At 44.1% G+C, this 12,748-nt stretch overlaps 1 protein-coding gene across 6 annotated transcripts in view; it reads left to right on the top strand.

Moving 5' to 3' along the window:
- Positions 1-12,748, top strand: part of epha3 (eph receptor A3) — a 126,389-nt gene that overhangs the window by 37,489 nt on the left and 76,152 nt on the right. For 4 of the 6 annotated variants that reach the window (XM_035603838.2, XM_047337211.1, XM_035603837.2 and 1 more), the window contains exons 3-4: positions 4,056-4,120; positions 12,599-12,610. In XM_035603838.2, the coding sequence (XP_035459731.1) occupies positions 4,056-4,120; positions 12,599-12,610 (77 nt within the window). The remainder of the gene's footprint in view (positions 1-4,055; positions 4,121-12,598; positions 12,611-12,748) is intronic. The other 2 variants (XM_035603835.2, XM_035603836.2) reach the window with 1 other exon arrangement.

Consider the following 12,748-nt stretch of genomic DNA (forward strand, 5'->3'; position numbering starts at 1 on the left):
AGAGGGGTTGGGCAGGCAGCAGCAACATCAGACGGAGCGACTCTGCACTTGAATAATTCATAATGGGAGGTGAACACTTCACCCTTTAACACAGACACAAGTCGCCTTGCTTTGCCTGCACTGCGGCCTGCCAACCTCTGCACATGCACAGAGCCAGAGGCTGCGAAGACGAAGTTCCATCCACTTCGTTCACTATTAGATGTGAAGCCTTGGAACAGAATGCATGTGTCTATTCTATTTTATACCAGTGTCTCTGACCGACAGCCTCTCCACTAATCCAACACATTGCGTCCAACGCGGAGACTTACATTCCCATGTACATCTGCGTGGGAACCAGTTTCCTTCATCATATTTTAACTGCGGGCTGCTAGTGAGCGAGTGCCACAGAGTTGGGTGCGGGGGGGGGGGGTGGCTTTAAGTTTACACGTTTGTGCCAAATAACGTCATAACGGTGAACTCAGCCGTTGCATTATGAGAACACGGACATCAAAATGTAGTTACGCTGTGTGGATCTTTGCTCCAGTGATTCGTGTGAATATTTCAACACATGCCAAATGATACTAGGTCACTAGCAAACGACAAGATGAGGATTCATGCCACATGGCTGTGCTCTTGTGTTTGCAAGGTGCCAGTTGGGTTTTGGCTGGTTGGTACACAGTATCCCATCGGTTGATTTTTTTTCTTTTTTCCCCCAGATTTTGCTGGTTGGTCATGGCATTTGTGTTTTCTACGCCCGTGGGTTGTTGTTTTGTGTGTGTGTGTGTGTGTGTGTGTGTGTGTGTGTGTGTGTGTGTCTGTGTGTGTGTGTGTGTGTGTGTGATGGTGGGCCTATAGGTATGTGTCATATATCGATTCACCTGTTTCTACCTCTGTGATGTTTTTGCTCCCTCCCAGACTGGCTGACTCAGTTTGCTATTAATACTCCGAGTTCCCGTTTAGAGGCACTCCCTGATGGGGCAGGGACTATATGCTTGGCTGACGCTAGCTTGCTAACTGACTCTCTGTGTGTGTGTGTGTGTGTGTGTGTGTGTGTGTGTGTGAGTGTGAGAGAGAGAGAGAGAGAGAGAGAGAGAGAGAGAGAGAGAGAGAGAGAGAGAGAGAGAGAGAGAGAGAGAGAGAGAGAGAGAGAGAGAGAGAGAGAGAGAGAGAGAGAGAGAGAGAGAGAGAGAGAGAGAGAGAGAGAGAGAGAGAGAGAGAGAGAGAGTGTGAGAGAGAGAGTGTGAGAGAGAGAGTGTGAGAGAGAGAGAGAGAGAGAGAGAGAGATAGATAGATAGATAGATAGATAGATAGATAGATAGAGCGAGCATGAGAAACACTGTCTGTTTTGTTTGCTCTTATTCTGTGCCTGATTCCAGTGCGCATGTGCGGGAAAATGTGCATGTTTTGCTGAGCATCTCTAGAGTGCGTGCATACAGAGTGTGATGTGTGCATATATGTGTCTGTGTGTGAGTGTAAATGCTTTTACTTTTAAGTGTGGATGTGTGCACATCCTTTCATTCTGTAGATGTTCTCGGATGGGTGTATATTCAGATTGGTATGATTCTGTGTTTGTTTTTTCGTAACTGTGCACAGTCTTGCGTGTTTACGCATGCTATTTGTGAGTGTGCACGTGTGCGCGCGCGCTGACTTCCCCATGCCGAGTGCAGCTGGAGGGGGCTTTTTTCCCTCCCGCGATATGAGAGCCATCTAATTTTCTGCTCTCAAATTCCCCCGCTCAGCTCAATTTGAGTGGTGGGCTCGGCTCGTTGAGAAATGTAAATTTGAAGCAATGGCCCTGGATGCTGAGCTGCTATTATCTGACATGAACAGATAGCTTCATTAGACCCTAATAGGAATGTGTCTACTGCCACTCAACGGGCCGAGTGGCTTAGCACGGCTACAGCTCAGGTGAGCCTCAATCTGGAGCCTGGAATTTGATAATAAATCTCTGTGCGCGTTAATGTGTGTGTGTGTGTGTGTGGGTGTGTGTGTTGCTTTCCCTGCCTCCATTTCAGGCTCTGTTTTTAAAATATTTTTCTATCAGACCCGCCTGAAGAAAGTGGTGATTTCCATCTTAACCTCTGTTCTTGTGTGAGACGATAATCATCTCATCTTCTCTCTGCAAACGCACTTAATGCTGCTTGTGAGGAGTAAAAAACCTTGACTGAAATAGTTTTCTTTCATGACCCACAACAACTCTCTCCGACGCTCTTCAGACATGTGTACACTCCTGCTTCCTGAAGCGTTGGATGGGAGAATACAGGGTGATTGTACTCTACATATTTTTTTTTTTCACTGTGAATAGATATGCAGCTGCAGGGCCCTAATTGCACTGTGGCTTTATTTTTCTGTGCGTATGTTTTCTTTTAATTATTTTGTAAGGGGTAGAGCTGTTTGTGTGTGTCTTAAGCTGTGGACTGACAATGAGGAGGAAGAGGCTGAGTCAGTATCAGAAACCATTTGAACAGGGAAACTTTATTGCTCTTCACCCGCTTTACATTAGCTGATTAATCCACCTTGACAATTTAAAAATAAAAAAGCAATATTTAAACAAACACAAAATTTAATAAATGAACAACACAATTTAGTTGTACCACAATTTCTCACTGGGTTGATTTGTTCATCTCACAGTAAGTGAGCACTAAGTATTAGTTTTCTGTTATCTTTTTTTTAAGAAATCTAGAAAAAATAGTTAAAGCGTTAACCTTAAAATGTAACATAATAAATGTTCACTACACTACTTTTTTTTTCTTTTTCCAAGAAGTGAAACGATTGTCTCTCACTGGTCTCACTAACCACCGCAGGAGAAGTGGGGAATCTGTGGAGCACGAGGCCGCCTCGGCATTCCCCGCTCGCGGCCCATCTGTCAGTGTGCCATGGCCCGTACTGACAGGTGTATTCGATGACAATCATTCACACCACAGCCATGTGTATGTACTAAGAATAGAAAACGTTGTAGCTTATGTTTTTTTTATTTTTTTCTTCTTGCGCTTGTGGGGGGGGGGGGGGTACTGTATGTCAGAATTGATTTTCGCTGACATGTTCATATCACGGATTGGCGAGCAGAATCACCTCACGTGCCCACAAAAGTCACCTGCGCTCTCCATTGTGCGCAGGAGACTTTCGCCCGAGGAGGTCGGCAATTACCAGTATTGACACTAAAAGTACGGCACCGACATGGCTGCTACAGCACAGTTCACCATGTGAAGCCCACTTTTGCTAACCCGAAGCCTCAACTTGCACGATGCATCATGCCGATGGATGTCCTTGTCTTATTTTGTTCTGTTTCAAATTATTCTCTTTTTTTTTTTGTATTAGACATGGATTTCTTTCTCTGCCGCCTGGTTTCTGTTTAAAGAGAGAGATCATTCTTGGCAGGACACACACGCGAAATTGTATTTCCATCCATTATGAATGGATTTAGATTTTGTTTTCGGAGTGCCCAATTCAATTGCTGACCACCTCTGAAACTGGCAGTCACGCCTGAATTTAGATTTGACGCTGTTTTTGCGTCACCTGGCTACAGTCCAGGCACCGTGGGCGCATGGGGCGGCGGTCAAGATGGGTCAAAAGAATGAACCCCCCCCCCCCATTAAAATAAGAACTTCTTGATGTGGGTTTTGAAATGCTTTCGATCAATACCTCCTCAGGATATCTGTGTTTTGGCCAGTTTGTCCAGCCAACGTCAACTTTGATGCGTAGGACAGGACAGCTCTCACTGTTGGTTAACACACGATATATGGTGTGTGTGTGTGTGTGTGAGAGAGAGAGAGAGAGTGCGTTTGTGTGTGTCTGTGCATGTGTGTGTGTGTGTGTGTGTGTGTGTGTGTGTGTGTGTGTGTGTGTGTGTGTGTGTGTGTGTGTGTGTGTGTGTGTGTGTGTGTGTGTGTGTGTGTGTGTGTGTGTGTGTGTGTGTGTGTGTGGCAGCTGAGTAAACAGAGTCATGATCAGTGCTCGAGGTTGGTGCTCCCTCCTGCGGGATTAGATAAGGGCTAATTGGGGCTAACAAGAACTAGACACTTATATGTTCTCTTTGTTTCCCCTCTCTCTCCATCTCTTCCTCTTCCTCACCACAGTCAACCTGTTAGACTCGAAAGCAAGCCAGGGGGAGTTAGGATGGATTTCCTACCCATCGCACGGGGTGAGTATTTTCTTTCTCTATATTTACCCACATCATCTTTTTAATATGCTTTACATTCGGGAGATAGATCCGTCTACCTACACGGAGTGCATGTGGGCTTTAAGCCACACACCACTCCAGGATTTTCAAACTCCTGCCGTTCTCACAGTGTCATGACGACCCAACGAGCCGAGTGCAGATTAACCCACTTTTCTTTAGACATTTTTTTTTTGTCCATTCTCCACCTCAGAGGTTAAAGGCTAAGCATTCGAAGCTTGCCATATGCTCAAGACGCTTAAGGGAAAATGTGCTTGTGTGCATGTGCGGGCGTTCTGTGTATTTGTGTGTGCGTGAGTGTGTGTGTGTGTGTTTAAAGTAAGATTAAGGCCTTAGCGGATTTTAGGTTGTAGACACAAAAGCATCCACATAAGAATGTCGATAAGCTTAGCCCCTTTTAAAGTAAATATCACATCAACAACAGAGATCGCATTTAACTGCTGTTGCATCTACACTTTGTAATTCCATTGAGATTTTACTTGTTAATCCCTCTGTTCTCAATTGACAATGTGTGTCGCCTCACTGTGTCTTGTCACATATGCTTCAATACAGTTACTAGTCTTTTAACTCTCACACAACACTCATCAACTTTTAACTTCTATACCCATTCTTTCATATGTCAGTCATTTTAAAAAAAGTTTAATTTTTTTTTGTGCTGCATTGCTCAAACTTTTTCAGATTTCATAAAGTCTTCCATAGCTTTCATAAAAACAAATGCTGCAGCAACATTGTCCCATACACTTGAAAAAAAAAGAAAGAATCTATGCAGCCTCATCTATCAGCCTCTCTCCGCTACCAAAGTCCCTCCAGTGGGCTCTCACTCAGTGTTTATTTGTCTAAGTAGTTGGACTACTGTGCCTCGGGGCTGGCCCACCGGCACACACGCACACACAGACACACACACACGCAGGCAGGCAGGCACACACACACACACACACACACACACACACACACACACCCAGCACACTTCCTCGTTTTTCCTTTATTAAGTGTTAGAATTACTCCTTGGCAGTGGCTTAAGGTAATCCAGTCATTTGTTCCGTGGAGCTGCCAAACCTTGTTTCCCTCAGCCATATACACCACTGGCACCGTCAAAATGTGAAGTTTTCTTCACGAGGTTCAACCTCAATGAAAAAAAATGAAGAAATAACGAAGGTCCATAGGAAAAAGTTTAGGCTGTTTAAAATGCATTCGTCCAAAGACGATTGCGGGCCATAGAGGACAACTGCGTGACCAATGGAAGGGAGAGATTGATGTTGTGCTGATGGATGTTATTCACGTGTGAGCAAGTCGGAAAGTAAACATCGATATCGGGGATCTGGTCCAGCGCTGGACAGTGGAATGTGTGTTGGAGGTTACGCAGTGTTTGCAAGTGAGGTCTGCTTTATTTCAACTTATTTTGCTTTGAACAAGTTCAGAAGAAAGGGCGTTTGATTGTACAGTTCATGAAAATGCTGCAGGAATGGGAGCCAATGTCACTTTTAGAAGAAAATGACTTCAGAGGGGAAGAGAGCGAGTTGGAGCGAGAGGATAGGGCAGGATCAAAAGGAGGGAGACAGGGAGAGCGAGGTGAAAGGGATGAAAAGAGAGGGAGGTATAGAGAATTGGGGAGAGAGGGAGAAGGACAAGTAAGGATGATTGAGAGACCGAGAGAGAGAGATATTGCTGATGATCAAGTGCTCAAGGTGAATCATCTGTAATTACTCACGTCATCCACTGACTGGCTCCGATAAGCAGCCTGCCCTGGGAGACTGCGGCCCACAAATGATTTCTCATAATGTGGCAGAATTCACACACACACACACACACGCGCGCACACACACACGCACAAACAGTCATTCACATTGATGGTGAGGCCGCTGCTATTGGCCTACCGAGACACAACGTGCTCTGGTCAGAACAAATTAAGAGCTTAGCCTCCCCAGGATGTTCACTCCGGAGCCACCGACCGGCATGCTTGTGTGTGTGTGTGTGTGTGTGTGTGTGTGTGTGTGTGTGTGTGTGTGTGTGTGTGTGTGTGTGTGTGTGTGTGTGTGTGTGTGTGTGTGTGTGTGTGTGTGTGTGTGTGTGTGTGTGTGTGTGTGTGTGTGTGTGTGTGTGTGTGTGTGTGTGTGTGTGTGTGTGAGAGATCCAGATATACTTTTATCTGTCTGGGAGGCAGGCTGATTGCTGAGCAGTGTCCAGGGGGCTTAGTCCTTCACTAAAGACTAAAGAGTGTTAAAGATTACATTCTTGCATGCTTTGAAAGTATTCTTCAGCAAGAAACCAACACCCCAGACACGGGCTCTGCATACAAAATAGAATTAATGGACATATGAAAAAGTGACGTCCATTTTTCATAGGAGCCATAAGGGGATACGACGGCAGTCCTGTTTTTCCAGGGCTATTCAAAAAAAAAAAAATACAACTGGCAAAATATGAGAAATAGTTTACAATGTGCAAGTTGCTGTCGACGTAATAGATAGATAATTTTCTGTGTAAATGCAGTGAAATATTTTCTCTGTAATTGTTTAACAGTACATATTTAAGCCAATGCTCTCCACTGGATTGTTGAGGCTCTTTCTAAACGACATAACAATGGCACCACTGAACTTTTGTGTCATGATAAAGAAGCTTGAAAAAAAGCATCTATAGAAAAAAAAAAGCCAGCGGTCGCAGTGTGTGAACTCTGCATATACTGTCGGGAATAATGAAAAATATTTCAAACTCACTCACACACCCACACTCACATTCCATTCCTCAGGTCTAGAAGAGAAGGGTGGGGGCACATGCGTATGGCGTTATATTAATTTTGGACGAGGTCCACCACTTAAGTCTGCTAGCTTTTTTAAAATTATTTTATTATTTTATTTTTTTGCTCTTTGGGAATGGACTGCAACTTCAACTTCTTTAGTCGCCCAAGAGCTCTTAAAGCCCTCCGTGCTCTGCTGCCACCCTGTCTGTTAAATCAGCCTGACCAGCATATACTGTACCCCCAGCCCCTCCCACGAACGCACACACACGCACACACACACACACACACACACACACACACACACACACACAGACAGACACAAAGAGAGTGAGTACAGTTAAGTCCACCCATAAACAAGGTTTAACAGGACAAGGTTAGGGAGGAGGAAGAGGAGGATGAAAAACAAAGTTGCTTTCTTTTTGGTAAGACCGCCTCTCACTCAACCATTAAAACATGTCCAAAATTATTTTTAATATACTTTTTATTACAGAAATTACACCCCAATTGTGAATAATTACTACCCATGCAATTAAAACATTACACCTTTATAGTAAGAGTAACCTTAGCAAATATACAGAAAAATAACCCACACTGTTATGGAGGCACATCATATGTGCTTATTTTGAGTTAATTGAAAATACATAAAAGTGCATTGATTAATAACAAGCTGGTCTATTTCCCTAAAAACAAAAGAAACAAAAAAACATGGTGATTACTGTGCACATATCCATCCCATCCAGAAATGTTTGAATGCGCACACGCACACAACCACACACACACACACACGCATGCACACACACACACACACACACACACACACACAATCAGTGGACTCTCTTGTTTTCATCATCCTTCAGCAATTGCTGTTAATGTGTCCTTGGGCAAGGTATAAACAATAATCAGCGTGGCGGGGCTGAGGGATGAGGGAGATGAGGAGGAATGAAGTGTGCATTCAGGTTTCCCTTTGGTAAGGCCGGCTGATGAAATGTCCTCTGACTGATATGCTGCAGTTGTCGTGTCTGTGACCACAATGACCTCCGCGGAACCCAAAACATAAGCTGGCCCCATACTTGTTGTGGACGTTCCAGTTTTTAGCCCCACCCCTCTCTCCAGCTGCACAACCATAATGGACAATTGTGCACAGACTGTGATTTTATCTCTCATGTTTTTAATTATGAAGCCCTAATTAGGCTACTTTCGCATTTATATGAAAAGTTTGGATTAAATGTAACAAGGTCATTTAATATATCCCTTTTATGTTTTGCAACCTGTATTCCATTACCCAAACGGTTATTATTATGATGTAGATTCGACATTAATTCATATCCATAGCTAATTACTGATCGAGTGACATCACAAGGGCTGACAAAAAATGGGTTGTAACCAAAAACCCCTTCGTCGATCCTGTGCATACAAAGAAATAAAGCCATTATTGTTAAACGCTGGAAAAGAGGATGTTCCTGTTTCCTAAACCTCAGCTAGTCTTGGCCTCAGTGCATTCTTACCCTATACTAGTCAAACAACTTAACTCCCATTGACCTCCGCGTCTTTGAAGTGGCTGCACTGGCATGCTGACTCCGTGATTCTGAGACGTGCCTGTTGCAGTAGTTTTAAGGTCCTGAGCGGATCGAGTTACCACAGTCCATTTTACTGTCCCTTTAGCCGACGCACCTACCTACAGCACAGATCAGAGGGACCAGTGGCGAGCTCACGCCAAACTGTGCCCCAGCTGTGACCATCAAGGGTTGGGGTGGGGTCAGAGGTCACAAGGACCGGTGTAGGGTCGTAGTGTTGTTATATATCAATTAGAGGGCAGGGAGAGGTGAGTTACGCCCCCCTGGAGAGGAACAAGGGGGGCGGCTGCTCACGTTAGACCTTTATTTATCCTGGTTGACACACAAACAGTCCCATACAATCCCATTGGGAGTTGCCTCTGCTGGTGGCACAGCTTCCACCTATTGCAGAAAGGGAGAAGTACAGGTCATAAAAGGTGGTGCTGGATTGTTTTCTTTTTTAAATCATTGTCATTAAATATACTGTGGAGTTTTGTAGAATTGTCCAACCCCGATGCTCTTGTCTGGCACTAGGGATGCTCATGAAGTAAATGGCCAGAATTCACCAGAGCTGCTTTCAGACATGCACTGAAGTACAGACATTTTCCTGAATCTCTACAGAGCGGCTGTATGCGAGAATGCAAATGTCCGCAAATGTCCAAAAATACGAGAATACAGCAGGGAAATCTGTGGTGAGTTATCGTCGTGGCCCTTACTTGCTCTACCCAGATGCCACAGAGATTTTCTTTTGCCTTTGTGAACGTGTCTGACTCCGACAATCTCCTGCTGCGTTCATCATGTCTGAACGTCAAAAACTTCGTCCAGACATTTTCTACAGCACATGTCTGAAAACAGCTTCCAACTCTGAAGATCAACCGGTCTTGTGTATGTGGTTTGTCACGTCTTTGTAAAAGTGGCAGTTGAGACTCATGGGCAGTGCAATTCACTCCCACAGAAGCATAGATGTAAGAATCCCTTTTCAGATCTCTTTATCTCTTCACTCTCTCTTCCTCCTTGTCAATCTGAGGGGCAGATAAAACAAGCATTGGCTGACTTAACCCAGGGAAGTGATTCCAAAGGTTGGAGGACTACATTGTTTATGATGTAATGTTTGGGGATGGAGGTGAGGAGGGTAGCTCCATGTAATAGATGCTGTCCTCCAGTGGGATCCTCACGTCGTAGCGGAGGTCTCATTTACTTTGGCAGAGACTTGCTCGAGTCGAATCATCTGCTCTGGAATAGGATATATAATACTTAACATACACACACACACACACACACACACACACACACACACACACACACACACACACACACACACACACACACACACTGGTTTGATTTTGAACCCTGTGTGTGTGTGTGTGTGTGTGTGTGTGTGTGTGTGTGTGTGTGTGTGTGTGTGTGTGTGTGTGTGTGTGTGTGTGTGTGTGTGTGTGTGTGTGTGTGTGTGTGTGTGTGTGTGTGTGTGTGTGTGTGTGTGTTTGTGCTCGATAAACTTCAGACCCCTCCCTGAGGCAGTTTCAAAGACCCATCACTTGCAGTAACTTTAGATTTAGCACGGTTCGCATCATTGTGCTTGACATGAAAGGTCCATGAAGGAATACGGCATTACTGCGGCTCACGGTGACATCTGCATGCAACAGAATACACGCACACACACACACACACACATTCACAAACACATGCAAACACAACATTTTCATGGGAAACAGGAAAGTAAATGCAACATCGACCATATTCGCAAACACACCCATTTTTTTACGCATTGTATTACATCACACACACTTTGTATACTCACACACATGCATGCCCTGCACCCTCAGGGTGAGGGGGAACTTAATGTTGTATATACATGTAACGATAATTTGCTCAACAAGTGGAGAGGCTCTTGAAACAAAGAGGCCGAGTATAGACACGATCCAGAGGGAGACACTTATGCCTGCTCCACTTACATTTGCTCCATCCTCTTACATCTTTCATCAGATCCTTGACCAAAGAGAGGTAGATAGAAAGATGCATAAAGACAACCAGCTCTAAAAGAACTCTAATTTTTTCACATTTTCACATGGCCAAATTACTATTTGCCACTAGTGTGTGATATAGGAAGAGAAGCGGAAACTTTTCAATGTATTATACATTTTCTAAGAGAGGTAAAGGCTGCGCTGTAAAAACCACAATTTCTCTCAGAAGTTATGTTTAACTAATATGATTTGCTGAGTTCATTTTCGAAAGAACTGTAATTGATGTTCTAGTCAAGGAAGTGGTACATTCTTCCACACAGTGCCAAAAAAATGTGTTGCACACAAGGTTACCACAAAAAAAAAATTGGCAAGGGTCAGGGAAAAGATTGTGGCTTTTCTTAGAACAGAAAAAAGTGAAAATATCAGTATTTTTCGATATCAAACCCAGACCCAGATCTTTCCATAATCTTCTTCAAGTTCCTGCACATAACCATTCAAATATAAATTTCACTTTTGTGCCACGATACCCTAAGTATTCATTTACTGAAACCTTTATTGGCTTTACTGAGACATTCATTCAAAAAGTTTGTTATGCTTCTCGTTATGTTGCAACAAAAGAGTTGCCGAATGTGACGTCCTAACATTCTTCTGCAACTTCCTGTGTTCAGATTGGAGTATCAACACTTTCACTGATATGAGTGTCCTATATTTTTTTCATGGAAATTTGGACCAAATGTGAACCTTTCTATCTCTGGGTATAGATTTTTTTGTTTAGCAGCTAACATTTCTACTTTTTAAGCAACTGCAGTGACAGGTCACATCTGCAAAAAAAAAAAAAAAGGTTACATCCCTGGTTGTGCTGCTTTGAATCCTGAGAGAAAGATGTTCAACCATAACCATAATATATCATACACTGTATATAAAGCTGCAGCCGGGTAGGATACATTGTTTTCATTATGTTCAAGTAAGTACATTATCTTATCAGACAGAATGTCAACAGCATCACTGATTGCTAGTGGGAGATCTTGTCTTCGCCTCTCTGTTGTGTCAGAGTCTGTCAGCATTCCTTATTTTTTTGCACGTCATCACATCATTTTTATACTTATACATTCAACGTCGAGCGCTTATTAGCGAGGCGGGGTGAGATGTCGAGTTCAGCCTCACCCCTCTGTATTAAGCCCCACTCGGTTCTGTCTACTTACCCCCTGTTATTGTTAGACCTACGGAGAGCTGGGCTTCTACTCTGATGAATGAGGTGACGCTAAGCAAAGCATGACGGGGGAGACTAAACACCAATGCAGTCGCACAACCCCCCCCCCCCCCCACCCAACCCCTCCTCTAGTTTCCTCTCTCACTTCTCCTCTCCCTCCTTCTTCATTTTGCTGTTTTTCAGCTCGCTCTCTTTTACTCTCTCAATTTCTCCCCCTCCCCTCGTCCCCGGTTCTCGCCTCCCCTCACGGGTGTTTCATTAACTTTACTGTGAGATGAAAAGCAAGTGGCCATCCTTCAGCCTGAGAGCTCCTTGAAAACACCGGACGCTCATAGATACCATTTACTCCCACACACACCCACACACACACACACACACACACACACACACACACACACATACTCACTCGCACACACACACGCACACGCACACACACACGCACAAAAACATGTAATAGAAAACCTTGACTTTCTTAGCTCGTCATTAATTTCTGTGTTCAGGCTGAAAGCACCTGCTGTGCTCGCCTGCTATGAGACTCTAAACACTTCACATGAGCCCTATGTGAGTGCGTATGTGCACGTGGGTTTATGTTTCCATTAATTCTTGTGTGAAAAGCAGCGTTAGTTCAGTCTCCACTTACCCAGAAAGTTCCCCTCTCTCCCTCTCCTCTCTCTCTGAAGAAAGCATTGCTCACTCAGGCATGCATCCATTCTGACTTTCACTAAAAGAAGAAAAACAACAGAGAAAAGCATCCATTTAAACACTTAGTCCCATCTCTTCGTTCTAATGACTGTCATTTTAACAACAATGAGCCCAGTGTTTCAGGTGTTTGCCCATTCCTCGTCGCTCCGATTCAGCGTCGATTCGCCCGGACAGCGAAGCCAAAGCGTATGATCAATGAGTTCTTCCCGCTGTGTTGAATTCAAAAGGAATGACCCCGGCTTTCTTTTTCTCCTCTCCTCTCTCATTGCTTTCTCCCAGTGGAGGGAAAATGTAAGATAGACACGAACGCTCCTGGTATACACTCACATCTGTCTATACTCCGTAGTTTCTTTTCTGTTTCCTAGTGGATTGAGCACGTTTTTTCCTTCAGTAGCAGTAGTTCTGTGATGCAAATAACCAAGACTGCAG

This window comes from Scophthalmus maximus, chromosome 14 (assembly GCF_022379125.1).
Source record: "Scophthalmus maximus strain ysfricsl-2021 chromosome 14, ASM2237912v1, whole genome shotgun sequence".
NCBI lineage: Eukaryota > Metazoa > Chordata > Actinopteri > Pleuronectiformes > Scophthalmidae > Scophthalmus > Scophthalmus maximus.